Raw genomic sequence first — 18,040 nt, 5'->3', positions numbered from 1 at the left:
CACACTGCCAAAAGTACCAAAACCTGGTTCAGTGACCATGGGATTACTGTGCTTGATTGGCCAGCAAACTCGCCTGACCTGACCCCATAGAGAATCTATGGGGCATTGCCAAGAGAAGGATGAGAGACATGAGACCAAACAATGCAGAAGAGCTGAAGGCCGCTATTGAAGCATCCTGGTCTTCCATAACACCTCAGCAGTGCCACAGGCTGATAGCATCCATGCCACGCCGCATTGAGGCAGTAATTGCTGCAAAAGGGGCCCAAACCAAGTACTGAATACATATGCATGCTTATACTTTTCAGAGGTCTGATATTGTTCTATATACAATCCTTGTTTTATTGGTTTCATGTAATATTCTAATTTTCTGGGATTGTGGATTTGGGGTTTTCATGAGCTGTACGCCATGATCATCACAATTATAACAAATTAAGGCTTGACTTATCTCGCTTTGCATGTAATGCGTCTATCTCATATATCAGTTTCACTTTTTAATTTGCATTACTGAAATTAATGAACTTTTGCACGATATTCTAATTTTTCGAGTTTCACCTGAATGTCTCCTATGTGTTTGCTGCAGAAGGGAAGGGAGGCGGTTGAAGACCCTCCATCCCCTGCTTCTGTTTAGGGGACTATGTGCTGAAGCTGCTCAGCATAGCCTTCCTCTCAACCTGACTGACAAGCTTCAGAAAATTAGCACCATGTACTTCCACTCAAATGAACAGGGCAAGTAAAGTTGTCTCAGTTTCAACAAGACGGCTTCTGAGTAATTCAGTATGGATGTGTCAGTGGCTGGAGGGGCCAGTTTCTCCCTAAGCATATCACCAAATATACACATACACAATGGCACAAATTCAAATATTACCATTTTAAGACAGGATGCTCCAGTCACTAGCTTATGTTTAGAGGCAGGCAGGCAGCCCAACCAACCCCCTGTGGGAGACCTGAGTTGAAGGTTTGCAACAGAAGGGATACACTTGTTTAAGAAGATTGGAAACCATCATGCTGTAAGATGTGTACGTGTAGGCCTAAATAAAGGATAGCTGGGAAAGGGGGACGAAGGGGGACATCTTAACACGATGTAAAACAGCAATGGACTCAATATAGGTTGCCTAATCTGTTCAAAATTATTGAACAATAAGACTTAATTTTAAAAGCAAGTACAGAACTCTTGCCCTCTTCTCCTTCAATGCTCAATGCAGGAAACGGAAAGGGGAAAATGGAAGATAGTGTGGCCTCTTCGCTTTGCACTGGAAAGCAGCAGCCACCCACAACTTGCTGAGCGTTAGAATAGGCTTTTGGGCAACGGCTGAGGAAGGGAGCAGAGAGTGTTCTGCTGGGGCATTCTAAACAGCAGTCTCAGCAACACCACTTGACAGCTTCCTTAGACTATGTCTTGCAGGGACAATTTGTTTTCCATAACATTATGAACTATTTCACATTATTTAGAAGTCAGCTTTCCTCCATACACGGCCCCGTCTCATGCCACCACTGCAGGAAACGGGCCTCATGGAGAAATGGGGCCATTTGATCTTAAGGCAACAGATGCTCCTTTTAAAAATACCTCCCTGCCAAGGGCACTCACTCCTCACACCCAGCTTTTTGCTGGTTTATATGCCATGCACCTGCTTCTTCCAAGGCAGGATGGAATGCACTAATACAGAAAAAAACAATTCTGCACTGAGATACAAAAGGGTATTGGAAGGGTTCACGGACAATTCCCCCCCTACATGTCATTTTTTCTGATAAGGAAGATCTCTGCATAAGCATTTAGTAAACTCAAGGCAGCCATTGTGAATACATGCTTTAAGGCCACAATGGCAAAATGCTATCAAAATGACTGGATGTGGAGGAACAAGGAAGAGAATAAAATCGACCTGCATAATATAGAGAGCCTTAGGATTCTCGGGGATAGAATGTGAAATGTTTTTACAATCAATTACAAAGGTGCTACTGGATATAGTAGCGACTATGTGGTAGCTAAGAGTCGACACCGACTTGATGGCACTTAATCAATCATTGATATACTAAATTAGCCTTGTGATGCAGGATCCTTCCTCTGCATCAAGTACCTAGGGGTGCTTGTAGATATTCTAGAGCACTCACACTATATAAACCCACATTTCCACTAGCCTATCCCATGCATTACAGAATCTTGGGTCTATCAGAGAAACAAGCTAGTGTGATATGGTACACTTCATATTGATTTGCACAAGGAAAATCTGGATTCAATCCTTGCTCAGTCATGAAGTTCATTGGGTAATTTTGTGCCACTCACTGTGTTTCAGTCCAGCTTACCTCACTGGTCTACTATGAGGATAAAAGAAGAAAATGCCTAGGAGAAGAATAGGATAGAAATATACCCACCACCAAGAACAGAAGCAAATGCTACCCAGACCAGCAATCTTGTATCAGGATTCCACCCTCTCTGTCCATAATCCCGCATACAACTTGCCCCATGTTCTGGCAGTTCAATTGTTCCAGACAGAGATCAAACAGAGGGAAGTCAAGTATGTAAGTGGCTTTGAGCCAATGGTATTGCTATATTGAGTAGATACCCTAAGTAAGGTTACACGTTCATTTTTACAAAGGTTTCTGACAAGGTTAGATATCTTTAATTCTGTTTGGGTTAATAGGTCCATGTGTGGTGAAAGTATGACCCTTTCCACACTAGGACTTTTTAATATTAATTCTGCCAAGATATCTCTCCTTCCACTATCTGCTGGAAACAGAGGTATAACTGCAGTTCAACACAGCACTTAATAGAAGCACTATATTCCCCTTAAAATATACATTTGTCCCAAGAAGCAAGATTCTAAGTATATCTATTCATGTTCCCTAGCAAGTGTGTAATTATAGCTAGGAGAAAGCTACAACACTCCCACCCATAGCTCATTTATTTTCTGGGGGAGAAAAGTTTACTTCTTCAGCCTGGGGCTTTAGATCTGCTGGAGAAAAGACTACGTGGGCAGGGGTGGTGTCCTTAACCTAAAGGTTTGTTCTACTTGGAGAGGTTTTTTGCTCCTACCTTTCTCTGGATTTAATCAGTATAGTTGCCTATACCAGTTTTCACCAACTGGCACAGGCAGAAATCCAACTAAACCAGGAGAAAAACCATCTATCTGCAGGACAGACCTTTTCAGGTAAAAATACACACATCCCTCTGGACTCTCCATATCCTGGAAAGTGGTGCCTGCTGTAAGATATTTCCATTAGGGGATGGGGCCGTAGCTCAGTGAAAAAGCAGCTGCATGCTTGCATGGAGATCTCAGGCTCACTCCCTGGCAGCATCTCCAGGCATGGCTGGGAGAGATTCCTACCTGAAACCTTGGAGAGCCACTGCCAGCCAGACAATATGAGCTAGATGGGCCAATGGTCTGACTTGGTATAAGGCAGCTTCCTAGGTTCTTAAAGGCTTCCTTTCATAGGAGATGAGATTTACCAAAGCTAATAAAACCAGTGCTTAACAAGGGTGACTTGGGCTGCCTCTATGCTTCCAACCCACCCCACTAGGATCAGCGACTACCTATGCATCTCAGGCAGGTGTGCATTTTGCAACGGTGTCCCAACCATCTCCTGGGCTGATTTCAAGGGGGTGCTGGTTAGAAGCAAAGGCCAAGCAAGTAAAGGGAGGAGGGCAGGGAGGCCTGCTGGTAGCAGCACAACTGAATATGGACAGCTGAGGCCACAGCTTTAGAAGTAGGAGACGGGCTCCTGCTAGTAGGCTATGGAGAGGGAAGAGGACTAAGTGATCGCAGCCTCCTCCTCAAGCCCTCCTTTCCCCTGCCTTCACTGTCATTTCAAGGAGATGGGGGTATTTTCTTTCTTAAGGGCATGTGTACACATAGTGCTTTTTAGAAAATAATTTTGTGTTTTTACAGTGAAAGGCAGCAGTTTTCATCATGGGAGGGAAACAGTAAGCAAATTCAACTCTGTCAACAATTGCCTCACGTAACACTCCTGCCATCAGGCAAATCAATACTGCCAGCCTGTACTGCATAGGCTGGTGCTCTAATTGCATCGCAAGGAATAAATTGGACTTGAAAAAAGTCCAGGAGAAAAACAACTCAGAAAAAAACTGGAACAAAACAGGCTGGCGATTTTGGTGAAAGTATAGCAATTCTGAGGGGAAGAGCTAGTATGGAACTATCTCATGAATCTTCAGAAATTGTCATTAGATATACAATTTCGTTATCTAAAATGGTTGATTCAGTAACAGAAATGTGTCATATCCACTTTTACCACACAGGGGGACAAAGGTGAGATTTCAAACTTAATGGTTTAACTGCAGAAATAAACATGTAAACTCATTCTTCCAGCCATGTGTAGGTAGGATTCTATAAAAGCTACAACAGAACAGGAGCTTTAAGTCAGTCAATGGATCCACTCGTGCTTTGTAAGCCACAAAATGCGGGGCTAATTTATAAACAACTCAATTCAACTATGTCAACTATTGCAAGGATTGATCAAATAGGGATTATCAATGTTTGCTCAGGATTATCTGACCACTAGATTTTCTAGAACTCAGTGATAATCTAAAATTATAATCCTCAGAAGCTTAATGCTATCAGAAGAAAAATATACAGAGCAGCATGCATATAAAGTGAAAAAGCAGATGTACAAAGTATTAACACCTTACAGATAAATTTGGGACCATCATATTACTTTATTTTGTCAGCACACAGGAATCCACTCCTCCCTCTCCAGTTAGGGAAATAAATAGCACACAATTCTTCAAAACTTTGCTGCATTGCCCCTGAGGTGTTCCAACATTTTTAGCATTAAAAAAAGTTGCAAAAATGAAAAGTGCCTTTTTTTTCTTTTTGCAGACTAATGAACAAGAGTGAGTCCTTTGACAGAATATGTGATGCGCTGAATATATGAATTTAATCTCATTTTGGTATACATAAAAGAGCAGTGAATTAAGCAGGCATAACTGACACAGTGCTTTGACCACTTTAAAGTGCCAAACCTAAGGGAAGGCAATCTACAACTGCTGTGCCTCTTATCCCCAACCCTTTTTACAGCACTAGTAGCAACAGTAGAAAAAAGGTTCTTTTTTTAGAAGGGTGCACCTGTAGTAAGTTTGGAACATGTGCTATGTCATTATGACATTCTAAATTATTGTTGCTTAACATATGGCTTTCAACTTGTGATTTTTAAAAACATTTTAAACCTTTGTTACCACAGTCCAGTCTGAGGTTTTGCCATTTTTAGAACTATACCTCAGTTTACATGGAAAAAGGAGCAGAATTCTTTTTCCAATCCTAAAGCCAGTTCAGGCCTTCTTAACTAGCTTACCATGTAGTACTTCAAATACATCTCTCTTAATTAGGTGCTTGTGAAGCTATACATTTGACATGGTTATAGTTCGAACTCAACAAAATTGTACATTTTAAGCATTTATTTGTAGATAGGGTGAGGAATTGGTTCTTTAACCCAAAATTGCTATAAATTTATAAATACAAATAGTGCTTATGCTTTCTTCATTCATGCTTGAACAGGGTACAAACTGAATACAATGATTTTAAGGTTAAGCATCTCACACAAACAAGAGGGATAAAATGTTTGCTGGTATAATGCTACCCTTAATTGAGACACGATTAAGTTACTTTTTCACTGTTCAACACTCCCTAACTCTGCAATAGTTTTAAGGCTATATATACACACAACTGTATATTTCAAAGTTAGGGGGAAAGACAGATATAGAAAAACGCATTGTACATTGCTTCCTATAAAAAGGTATATTTTACACCTTTTTAAAAATTGTTCTAGCTACATCGCTATAACCTATTTATATATTTTCTTGATTTTCCTTTGGGGCACCTGTTGACTGAAAGATTAAAGAAAGCTACATAGTAATCATACAATATTTTCAACTTTAAAAAGACAAAATACAAGGTGCACAAAACAGTAGCTCTGCAAACACAACTGATTTGAAAAGTTATTTGTGTATGTTTGGTAGGAGAAAAGTCAAGTCAAATTAGTTGTATTATTTTATATTTTTTAAAAATTAGAATTATCTCAACAGTTAAATATTCTGAACATGCTGTTTTTTAAATCACACATACTGTTAAATCACTAGGGGTTTTTTTGTTCTAAGTCAACGGGTCATACAAAACATACCATAAAAGGTAAGATTGTCAGGCTCTGACAAATTAGTTTTCATTAACAAGAGGCAAGTATAAGCTCACGTGGTTCTCTCAAAGCAAAAATCCTGAAAGAAACCCATGTAAAAAGATTATTCAATTTTTCAAACTATATTAAGCCCACTAACTGGGAAAAAGTCCACCTGTGCCTTGGGCAACAGTCAAGAGTTCTTTCCATTTCATAAATGGGCAATTAGTTAATTAAAAATATGTATCCACATATGACATCTCATTTACAAGTATTTCAGAAAACAAACCAAAAAAAGGGGGGGGGGTTACACATACACTGTTAAATTTCTTGTTTGTTAAATCAAGCTTTATTGATAAAATGGAATTCAAAGTATTTTACTTGGAACAGCAGCCAACCCAGCCAGTCAGGATAGCAAAAATGGTGCAGACCCACACTAAATATAGAAAGATGTAGCCTCTTACATAACTGACGATTAACTGAAGATAAAATATTTCCTCTTTTTAAAAAATTTGCAAATACTCAAGGCATTTTAACCCTCATGATCTGTAGTTTTTATAGCTATTTTACAAGGCTGCCAAACTTATTCCTATTTTTGCTGAACTCCCCACAGATTACAAAGGGAGTTTTAGGCCCCACAGGATTTTTTTCAAAAATGATACAGTTTAAGTCTGGTGGAGAATGAACTGTGTACCACTTATTTTCCATCCAGAACTTGCAATGATCAGCCTTTGAGGTTCAACTTTATATAAAATATCCTTTACACCAGGAGATCTCAAACTTGGGTCCCAAGATGTTGCTGGACTTCTAACTCCCATAATTCCCAGCCACAATGACCAAAGGCCGCTGTGGCTCAGGATTATGGGAACTGAAGTCTAACAACATCTGGGGCCCCAGGTTTGAGAACCCCTGCTTTACACAGTTTCTATGCACCTCCTGAGCACTTAAGCTGGCTAGGTTGCTGCTCCCAGCAAGCAAGAACCACAAATATGAATGGAAAGGGCTAGATATTTGTTGCACTGAGCAAACCACCAAGGATTTCAATCTAACCTTAAGTGATGTAAAGCAGTTCATTATTAAATAAGCATTTTGTACAACCACAATTGCACTTTACAAAACGAAATAATACAACATAAATTGCTTAGAGTCCAATTTACAACATGATGGTTTCAATATCACGTTTACAGAAGTCCATTTGCAAAACAGACCATGAGTTCCTGGGCTAAGTGTTGGACTGCTGTTTCCCGGTGTCATCACTTCCACCAACACACCTTTCCCCTTCTTTTCAGTAAGGTAGAGGATGGATGTTAAGAAGGGTTCACTGTGGGTTGGCTGTATTTTCCATGGAGAGGATGGATGTAAACTCCACACTTTAGATGGCAGCTTTACCACATATCATCGGTTGATGCAGAATCCTTAAAGAAAAGAAAAGGAACCCTTTAAAGTCTGGAGCGCCCAAAATTACAGAAGTTTCTGGATAATCCAGACTGAAAAGGGTAGAAATGTGGATAATTTTAGGATTTAAATTTTCTTTACTTTGAAAAGAGCTTTATTCTGGGAAGAATTATTCATGAGCATTAAACTAAAGATTACTGACACAAATAAGTTGTTGAATTCAGACACTACTTTTGAATGATTAACCTCAAAGCCAGCTATTCTCACATGTCAGGTTAACTCTGGCTAATGATTTAACTTAAAAGTTATTCACACATGTATAGAGTTTTCCAGTCTTTAAGCTTTTCTAATGCAGGTCTAGACACATTTGGAAGTATTTTCACCAGTGGAATCAATGGAACAGTCTTTCAAATGAAGGATACGCATACTAGACCTATACTGGCATCATGAGAAGTTTCTTTCAAATATAGTATTGACCAACACAAATGTTCTATCCCAATTATCTGTCTATGTCCCTTAATCATATTGAGAAGCTGAACATGGCAGTACATAGAGTACTAACTCTATGAAGAGTGATTTGAGTCAGCAGATATGGGCATCACCTGAGTACTACAAAAGAAGCAACAGTTTTAGATGTCAAAGATCTGCTGTAACTCACCACTTCATATCTACACTGTTGACATATAGGTACTACTGCACCCCTTATTCACACCTTTGAAATAATAGATGTTTCCACTCTGGAATTTGAGGAAATACTAGACATGTAGAATTCCCAGAAATTTTGAAACGGGGGGGGGGGGGGGGAGTAAGTATTAACAAAAACAACAAAAAAGATATACAATATATATTTTGCTAAACTTACTTTACTACTTTAACACCACAAAATTCGGTTGTGGCCCCTCGACTTTGGAATGCCCTCCCTGAAGAGCTTCACCATGCTTCCTCCCCTCAATGTTTTCAAAAAAACAACTAAACACACATCTTTTTAAAGAGCCTTTTTAATGTTTCACTTGTTGCCTCTTTCTGGTAGGTTCTTTAGTTTTTATAATTCTTAGTGTTTAGCTTTTAAAATAACTCTTAATTTGAAATTTAATACTGATTGTGGTTTTTAACCTGACTTAACTTGTTTACTTAATTTGGTTAATTGTATTACTTCTATTGTATATTGTATCTATTTTATTGTTGTGAGCCGCCCAGAGCAGTAGTGTACTGGAGGGATGGGGTATAAATATTTTGAATAAATAAATAAAATCTATTCCAGACTAGTCCGTGTGCGGAAGATGCTGACAAGTTGTATAGCACATTGCACAACCTTGTATGTGTCCTGGACGCTTTCTATTAGTGGTTGTACAACATCATGGATCACTACAGCTTTGAACAGCTCTGCAAACTTCTTAAGGCTGTGCAACTACTCTTATTGCACTGGTGCAAAACCACACTACTAGCACAAATATTTATGTTTGAACTTCAACCAAAGTTCTCAAAGCAGTTTACACAGAAAAATAAGTAATACATAAATCCTTGCCCAATATGGCTGATTTCATCTTGCAGGGAAGTTGTTGGCCTAGTCGATATCATTAATACCCTGACTGAAGGAGGAAGTGGTTAGACCCTGCTTCTTAAGAAGCCCACTCTGGATCCCCTGGTGATGGAAAATTATATGCCAGTCTCATGGTTGGGTAAAATGATTGAGAGGGTGATAGCTGACTAGCTCCAAGCAGTTTTGGAGGAAACTGATTATCTAGACCAATTTCAAACTGGCTTTAGGGTGGGTTATGGGGTTGAGATGGCCTTGGTCAGCCTGATAGATGTCCTTTGCCAAGGAATTGACAGAGGGAGTGTGACTCTGCAGGTTCTTTTGGATCTCTTAGTGACTTTTGATACTATTGATTATGGTATCCTTCCGGCACTGTTTTACAGTGGTTCTGCTCCTATATCTTGGGTAGATTTCAGATAGTGGCATTTGGTGACAGTGGCTCTTCAAAACAGGAACTGCTATAGAGTCCCTCATTCTGGGCTCCATTCTGTCACCAATGCTTTTTAACGTCTACATGAAACTGCTGGGTGAGGTCATCAGGGGATTTGGTGCTGGGTGTTATCAATGCACTGATGACACCCAAATCTATTTCTCCTCGTTATCAATAGCAGGAAATGGTGTTAGCTCCTTTTAAGTAAAGGCAGTAATGGATTGCATGAGGGATAATAAGCTGAAGCTGAATTCAAGCAAGACGGAGGTACTCGTTGGGTGCCATCATCTGCAAGACGGGATAGAACTTCTTGTTCTGGACAAGGTTACACTCCCCCAGAAAGTGCAGGTTCACAGCTTAGAAGTCCTCTTGGACCTGGGTCTCACCCTGGTGCCTCAGGTTGAGGCTGTGGCCAGGAGCGGTTTTTTACCAGCTGCAACTGATTCAAAAACTGCCCATTCCTTGAGGAGAATGACCTGAAAACATTTATACATCAGCTGGTAACCTCCAGGTTGGTCTACCGCAATGTGCTCTATGTAGGGTTGCCTTTGTATGTAGTTTAGAAACCAGTTAATTCCATATGTGGCAGCAAAATTGGTCTTTGGGATATCCTGGAAATCCCACATTATGCCTGTTCTTAAACAATTGCACCAGCTGCAGCTATGTTCCCCAGCAAACTAGAAAGTGCTGGTTAAAGCCCTGAATGGCTTAGGTCTGGGTTACCTGAGAGAGCACATTTCTCTACAAAATCCTCACCACTCATTAAAATAATCAGGAAGGGTCTGTCTTCAGGTGCCACCAGTTCATCTGGTGGCGACCTGGGATTGGGCCTTCTCAGTAATTGCCCCTGGGTTGTGAAACCCACTCCCCGTGGATATAATAGGATTATCTTCCTTGGAGGCCTTCAGGAGAGCCCTAAAAACCCATCCTTTTAGCCTGTCTTTTAATGTTATCTAGTTTTAATTTTAATCTGTCTTATATTTGAATTGTTTCATTATGTGTTTTTGATTTTAATGTAAACAGCCCTGAGCCATTTTAGGAAGAGCGGCATACAAATTAAATGAATGAATCAATCAATCAAACGTATCACAATCACCTACAATGTAATAGTAACCATGTACAAAGTGAAAATACCACCACTTCAAGCTTCCCTGTAATCAGAATAATTTCCTGAAATATCAGTAGCTCTTGATTTTGAACTTCCATTTTTATGTCCATAAAATTCAGAGACAAACAGACATATCAAGAGTTACACGTTAGCATGCTTCTTGATTTGGTATATGTATTTCCATAAATCAGTTTCTTTCACATGCTGTAGAAAATGGAAGAATAGCAGGAGAGAGGACTTGAGAGTTATACATGTCTACAGTATAAAGCAGGGCCAAGGTTCCCCACCCCTGGTATAAAGGAACCAGTATAAAGGAACTGTTTTACGCAGTTAGCAGAAAATCATGAGGGTATAATGGGCAACTAAACCAATACTTTATCACCTTGCCTAAGAAAGCATTATTTTTAATGCTGAAGAAAATTAAGAGGATTTTTTCAGTTTCCCTCAATTTTGTTCTTCGTTCTTTCCCCAGAAACCTCAAATTTTTCCACTAAAAACAGTGTGTCAGCAGCACCATCCTATTTTTCTGGGTTTCCCTTCAAAGGCCTCAAATCTCTAGTAAAGACTAATTGCTTTCAAACATTACAGCTGACCTTACACATAAAGTAGGGATATGTTTGTACTCACCTCTGCAAAATGAATTCAAGTACACAATTCATTCTGCACAGGGTTTCTTCTTCAGGTCTGACTGTCACATTGTATGCATGCCCCTATAGCTCCCCACTCTTTTCTCCCTTTCATATACTTTTCCAAGCCTGAGTCAAGTGTTCCAGTTTCTGCCCTAACAAAAAATAACTAGCACAAGAACGTGTGCTACTTTGGTGCAATATTTGGCTTTTAGGAAACAGCTCCATCCCTATTGCCTTTTATAAAACAATTTAAGGCACATCTCTTCAGTCAAGCTTTTTAGCTATTGGGTAGTTTTGTGGGTATTATTTTAATTTGAACTTTTAATATGTTTTAATTGTGTTAAAATGTCTTGGTTTTATTGCTGTAAACCGCCTAGACTTTGATAGTGGGCAGTATAAAAATATGTTAAATACATACATAAAACCATTTGGGAATAAGTTGTGCAATAATATGCATGACCACAAGTATGAACTACAAACAAAAGGAGACTTTTCAGCACTTCCCTTCGATTATCCAGAAAAAGCACTAAGCTGACAAGCAGAAGTTTAGCAGTTCTTTTCAGTTATTGTCATCATACATAAAAGCAGAGCTAAGAATGTTGCCAAATGCTTCCCTTCAATTCCCACAAGGGCAGATCCAAACTTTTCTCTTTCTTTTCTAGAAGAGGAAAGGGCACTGTGCATGTGAGATGTGTTGTGGGTCATGTGCCCGGGCCTGGAGTGAGTAGCAATAAAATATACAGGAGAACCTCGTAATTTGCAAAACCGCTATTTGCAGTTCCACAGTTCCACGTATCCATGGGGTGTCTTATTGACACCTGTTTCCAGGATCTGCAGATCCCAATGGGTTAAAACCCATGTATCTGCGTTCCTAGAGGGCCAGAAGTACTTCTCGGAAGCCAGGAAGAGACAGGAGCCATTGTGTAGCTAATTTCTGGAGGGGAATGGACTTTCCCCCATGACATTGGAGGGCATTTCTGAGCACAGTGGGGACCCATGGAGCACGCCCGAGTAAGTTCTGGCCCATATGGGGGCTTAAAACATTTTTTCCTTGCACTCTGGAACCCAACCCCCTTTCCCCATAGACCTAATGCCTCATTACTCGCGCTTCCATTACTTGCAGTAGGAGGCGAGGAATGGAACCCCCGTGAGTAACAAGGTTCTCTGGTACGCACATGTTGAGGACAGAAGCAAGTCGGTAGAGAGCAAAAAATGAAAACAAGAACGGAAATTGGAAGATAGGGAAACACAGTGAAAAAGTACAAAGAGTTTCAATTGAATAGTCACTGACTGGCAAGCTAAGCTAGAGCTGTGCCTGGCTCACTACATAACAATGCAATTACTAAGATCAGAAAACTTTCCCCAGTAAGTTGGTATGTCTGGTGAATGCATGATACAAGTATAAAGTCTCAGAAAATCTAGTGATGAAATGGGGATCAGTCATGTCCAGTCTTGACAACATTTCTTTGGGTCTAAGTGTCAGCCAAAAGGTTTAGGAGGTAGACAATGGACACCGGACTTAGTGACAAACACTGTGGAGGTAGGGAGTAAATGGGCTCTCTCTTTACTTGACAAGTAACATACTTAGAACAGAAACAGGGCTGCCTGGGACAAATATATATTTATTATTAAATAACTCTACTTCTTAATATACTAGTCTAGGCACCAGAGTTAAATTTCTAGGCCCCATGAAGCCTGGGTTGTCAATCCATGACAACCCATCAGCCTCATTGTGACATGACACAACTGTTCCTATTTCACACACAGTAGTCAAAGACGCCTTGCTGCTCACAAAACAGCTAAATGCTTCACGCTGCAAGTATTTATACAGTCCTGATCCAAATGAAAGACTTCTGTGTGTCCATGATGAATTCTCTCAACATCAGGAATGAACAGAAGTCTCACAAATCTGGATATAGTTTTGGTTATAAAAGCTGACTGCTCTTGGAAACAAAGGGAAGATGTTTATTCAGATAAAACAGTGCTCCCATTTTCAGGACAGGTCAATATGGGGTCATCTGATAAAAGGTGGCTTAAAAATGTAAAAATAAATAAAATGAAACATGATAAGTGCTGACAAAATATTTTAATCAATCAAGGGTTGTTAAAATGGGTAGAAAGGACAACTTGGCTGAATGTCCGACTGGATAGTAGTAATACTCACAGCATCATCATTTCTATAAGGATTCAGTCTGTTATAAACTGCTTCAATCACACTCCGTCTAAAACAAAGGGGAAAAAATGGTTTTAAGGGACATTTCCCAAAAGGTCAACTTCAACTTAAGAACAAATTCTTAGAACAGCTGTATTTTGGAAATAAACTTTTCTGTGTACCATTTGTATCATTAATAATAGCCTAGCTAGTTTAACAAAACAAAAACACACTATTATACTCAAAATAATACAGACAGAAGCGGAAGTTAACTAATTCTGCAGTCACTAAGCCACCTACAGACCAAATTAGGCAGACAAACACACAACAAATTAACCCGCCAGAACTAGCTACTAAAACCCAAACAGGACAGATTATGCCTGACACCTAATGGATGGTAACAGGCAGGAGATAGGTGGGAACTTGCTCCCAATGAAGACCTATTACATTTTTTGTCCCTGAAATACTTAGCATCTTTCATACTGTATTTCTTTTTGCCATAATTGTGAGAACCCAGAAGTTCTGGATCCCAGCACTAACAAATGATGTAACAAATGATAGGGTGGCTAAAGCTACTTTCAAAATAATCTTCCAAGCAACAGAGAAAAAAACCACAGAATCAGAGAGCCAAGATCCAAAGAATACTGCAGTTAGTTCTTTGTGCCCAAAAGGGTTTGAATTTCTGGGTTCTTCAAACACAACCTGACATGGCAAACCCCTTCAAAACTGGCCAACTTAAAAGGTCAAAAGTCCCACTGGCCTTGGCAAAACACCACAATAGGAAAGACAGTATTTTTAAAAATCTTGTGGTTGACATACTGCACAATGCTCTGCATGTGTTTAGTACAACACAGGTGCTGCTGTATCTTCCTACAGCATCTTCCTAATGCAAGTTGAGAAAGTCCCCTGCATATTTTTGGCATTTCTGCAAGTGTGCGCTTTTGCAACTTGCATTAGGAAGACACATCAGAGCCCATGTTGTGCTAAACAAACACGGAGCATTGCACAATATGTCAGCCTACGTTTTCAAGTGTAAATCAGATTTTTTTTAAAGTTTCAGCTATAAGAAGTTTCTCTTTAAAAAATAAACCCTATTTAAAATGAGATCTGAATTTAAAGGAAGTGTAAAATCTCTTCAAACTGAACTCCTGGCCTTTACAAAAAGCTTCTTTATTCGGTAAAGAATAAACGGTGGGGGAAATCTCTTTGTCATTCATCATACAGCACAGACGTTCATGTATTTATACTTTATACTGGGGATGAGAGATCAGCAATTTACCACAATTGTCCGCCACTGATTCATTTGGCTTTTTTTTTTTTTTTTTGCACTTTAAACTACCTGATCTCTGCAATTGACTCAGAAATTATAAATATTTATGATTGTCTCCCTACCAACAAGTTAGCATACACTTTGATTTAGGATGTATCTTACAAATAAGTGAAAAATGATTTAAATTGGTCTTTTTTCTTTGGTGACTTTAATCACCTGGATTGAAAAACCAATCCACCCTGCTCAAATAGCTCTTTGGATCTCAATGTATGGAGGGAATTTCCAACACCACCTTCTAATACAGGGAAACCTATGGCATTATATGAGCTCATCCAGTCAGGAAATTCCCACATTTGGTTTCATGCTTTACTGCCAAACTGAGAAACTTCTGCAAAGATCCAAGATTACCATCCTCAAGTCACATCAACTAATCCCCGATGCTAAGATGGCCAAGATATCCCCATACCTCCGTACACAATTACTTGAAATATACATCCTAAATTATAGTGGTGACATTTAGATCAGCCAAAGTGAAGGATGAATAATTCAGCTTCTGGCCTCAATTATGTTTTATGTTATAGAACATAATTGCTTTAAGGAGGACAGCTTGATCTCGTACTATGGCTCAAGAATTCTGGCATCATCATATAAGGGGAAAAATATGTGATCTTGTATTTATCTTTTTAGATGTGCCATTGCTAGTATCATCATGGAAGCCCATTAATCCAACTCTAAGGTTTCATGCTAAATTAGCCAATTTATAAAGGCAGGTATGAATTTCATGAAAACAAAGTAAGAACTATTTTATTAACAAGGTCAAACACACAAATTCAAATATCAAAACCACATGAACACACTCATCATGTTGCATTAAGACTTTAAAAAGATTTTAATATTTAAGAATGTCTGTTAAAAGAGGCAGCCACCCTTAAAAATAGCTTGACCTTTATTCAGCTGCAGTATGACAAGTTTATTTTAATTTTAGAATTCACCTTTAAGTCTGCCACTGTATTGTGCATGTCTTCATTTCCGTTTTTAACAAGATCCCAAGTTTGAAGGGGGGGGAGCTAGAGTGAATTCTGGTAAACGTCTTCCAAAACTTTGGAACACTCCCTGCTTTTGTTTTTAGGAGTGGTCTTATGAAAAGTAGATGCTAGTTTAAAATCAAAATCACATTTACACTTGTACTCACTTGCTCGCCAATTCACCCCCTGGAGGAAGGTTTGGGATGCTCTCCGTTTGCAACGTACGCATGACGTGGACTAAGTCTGGCACTCCTTCTCCCTGCTTCTTTATGATCTCTGGGAATCAGAAGTACTTGCTTTGTAAATACAATCCAAATGCAATTGAAAATATTGTAACAGTTTTACAACAGGCAGATTAAGGTTTAAAAATGTGTTTTGTCTTTATAGTGATTTAGGTACCCTAACAAAGATAGTGGGGAAGGGAAAGAACACTTCTATGTGGCATCTCTGCATGACATCATTTTTCTGCAGATCTTTCACACAAGTAAAATTTTGGAAGTATACAATCTTAATTTGAGTAGATCATCATCTAAAAATATCAAGGCTTTGATGCTCTTGTAGTACTGCAAGGGAGTTTGAGCTAAAAGTGCACTGAGGTCTTGGCTGTTCGTACTGCTTGTGTGGAAAACAAATTACCGTAGTTATAAATAGACTTCACAGATAAATGTAACTGCCACTTTTTCAGCAACAAAAATGAGAAGAACCAATCTATTTGAGTGCAAAACAAGTTTTATGATTTAAAAAAAACTGATTGACATGGTGCAAAGTACACCACCTTGAACAAAAATAGAGGTGTGAAATGACAAAATATGTAGAACATACTAAACTTCACGTGGAGACATGTTCTTAGATACAAATTCACACAAGTCCCACTGTATGAATTGTTACAGGAATCTGATTTCAGCTACAACACTGTCATTTAATTTTAAGCGACATTTCAAAACTGAATGCATTTAACTACAAAATTCTCATTTTATTCAAGTCAATAACTGATTCCTCATTATTCACAGCAGATCAGGTACCAACATTAAACAAAAAAGAAAATTTTAGAGGTATGAAATGTTAGAGGTATGAAAAGTACTATTTTAACAAAGATCTTATGCAAGTAAATAAAAAATGTCAATATTAAATTATAAGACTTTGCCTTAAAACAAGTCACATGGTTGATCTGTTTAAGCTGGTACTATATCTCCTCTGACTGGTAGTGGCTCCCTGAGGCCTTTTCCAGCCTTAGTACCAGAGATCCTTCAACAGAAAGTGTCAAGAGGGTCAACATGAAACCTTTAAGTTGCAAATCTTGTAATTTTTTAAATATTATATGGATGTTTTGAGAGCACAAAATTAAATCAACATATTTTGTCCTAAGTGCCAGAATACAAATACACATACTTTAGAGTAAGATGTCATGAAAATACCTGCAAAAATAGTTTAATCAGAATTTCCCAAAACAGATGTGTCTTTTTAATATTCTATCCAAAACAAGAATAAAGAAATGTTTACCAAATATAATTTATAATCTACTCCAGTTGAGCGGCATAGTAAATCACTGGAAACAAGAACATACTGGTTAACCATCTGGAACACAAGAACAGATTTTCTACAGCCTTTTAAGCTACCGCACATTTTAGCCCAATTTGTGCCCATATCCTTACAAACAAGGTTACAAACAAGCACAGTGGGGAAAGTTCTTCAACAAAGCAGGTAGGCCCTGAAATTCAGAGGTTAACATGTAACCCTACAACTCTTTTTCAGTAAGAAATAGTTGTTAATAATGGCCAGGATCTAAAGAGCTGCTTTGGCTCAGCCAAGGAGCCTGCTCTAGCCCAGTGTCATGGCTGACCTTTCCCTCTCTTTGAACAGTTGACATCTCCCACAACCCCATACTTTGGTTTTGAAAAGGTAGTTTACTATGAGACACAGAGAGCTGTTTGAGGAAATACCACCACCCCAGACACAGAACTAGTTTCACAGTTCATCAGATCCTGGACAGTATTTTGAAGGACATACTTGAGTTTTTTTGGTTTTTTTGTTTTGTTTTTGAGACTGAACAGATTTTAAAAGATGAAATATTAGGGCCAGAATTTTTATTCGTCATCTACAATTCAGGACAAAGACTTCTGATACTGAAAACTGAATAAAGAGCAAAGATCTCAGATTTGTTTTGCCAAGTTCTTTTATTGTGAATTGCGAACATCTAGTATAGTCTACATCATTCTAATGCTCTCTTTTGTACAAAAATAAAGGGATTTTAAAATTTACCTGATACTACACAGTTCCATAACCTAAAGCTGCAGTACATTTCAAATACATTCTCCACTAAATGAATACATTTATGCTCAATAGAGATATACGTACAGTCCACATAAATATTTATGGC

The 18,040-nt window shown here is 38.8% G+C and overlaps 1 protein-coding gene and 1 long non-coding RNA gene across 3 annotated transcripts in view; one reads left to right on the top strand and one right to left on the bottom strand.

Annotated features, from left to right (window-relative positions):
- Positions 1 to 18,040, top strand: part of LOC128330411 (uncharacterized) — an 83,570-nt gene that overhangs the window by 52,905 nt on the left and 12,625 nt on the right. The window lies entirely within an intron of this gene.
- PPM1A (protein phosphatase, Mg2+/Mn2+ dependent 1A) overlaps positions 4,647 to 18,040 on the bottom strand; it is a 54,532-nt gene continuing 41,138 nt past the window's right edge. For both annotated transcript variants that reach the window (XM_053263256.1, XM_053263246.1), the window contains exons 4-6: positions 15,831 to 15,939; positions 13,381 to 13,438; positions 4,647 to 7,532 (exon numbers count right to left, since the gene is read on the bottom strand). In XM_053263256.1, coding sequence (XP_053119231.1) covers positions 7,503 to 7,532; positions 13,381 to 13,438; positions 15,831 to 15,939 — 197 coding nt within the window. In that variant the 3' untranslated portion in view covers positions 4,647 to 7,502. The remainder of the gene's footprint in view (positions 7,533 to 13,380; positions 13,439 to 15,830; positions 15,940 to 18,040) is intronic.

The sequence above is a fragment of the Hemicordylus capensis genome, chromosome 1 (assembly GCF_027244095.1).
Source record: "Hemicordylus capensis ecotype Gifberg chromosome 1, rHemCap1.1.pri, whole genome shotgun sequence".
Classification (NCBI taxonomy): Eukaryota; Metazoa; Chordata; class Lepidosauria; order Squamata; family Cordylidae; genus Hemicordylus; species Hemicordylus capensis.
This window is presented reverse-complemented; position numbering and strand designations above follow the sequence as displayed.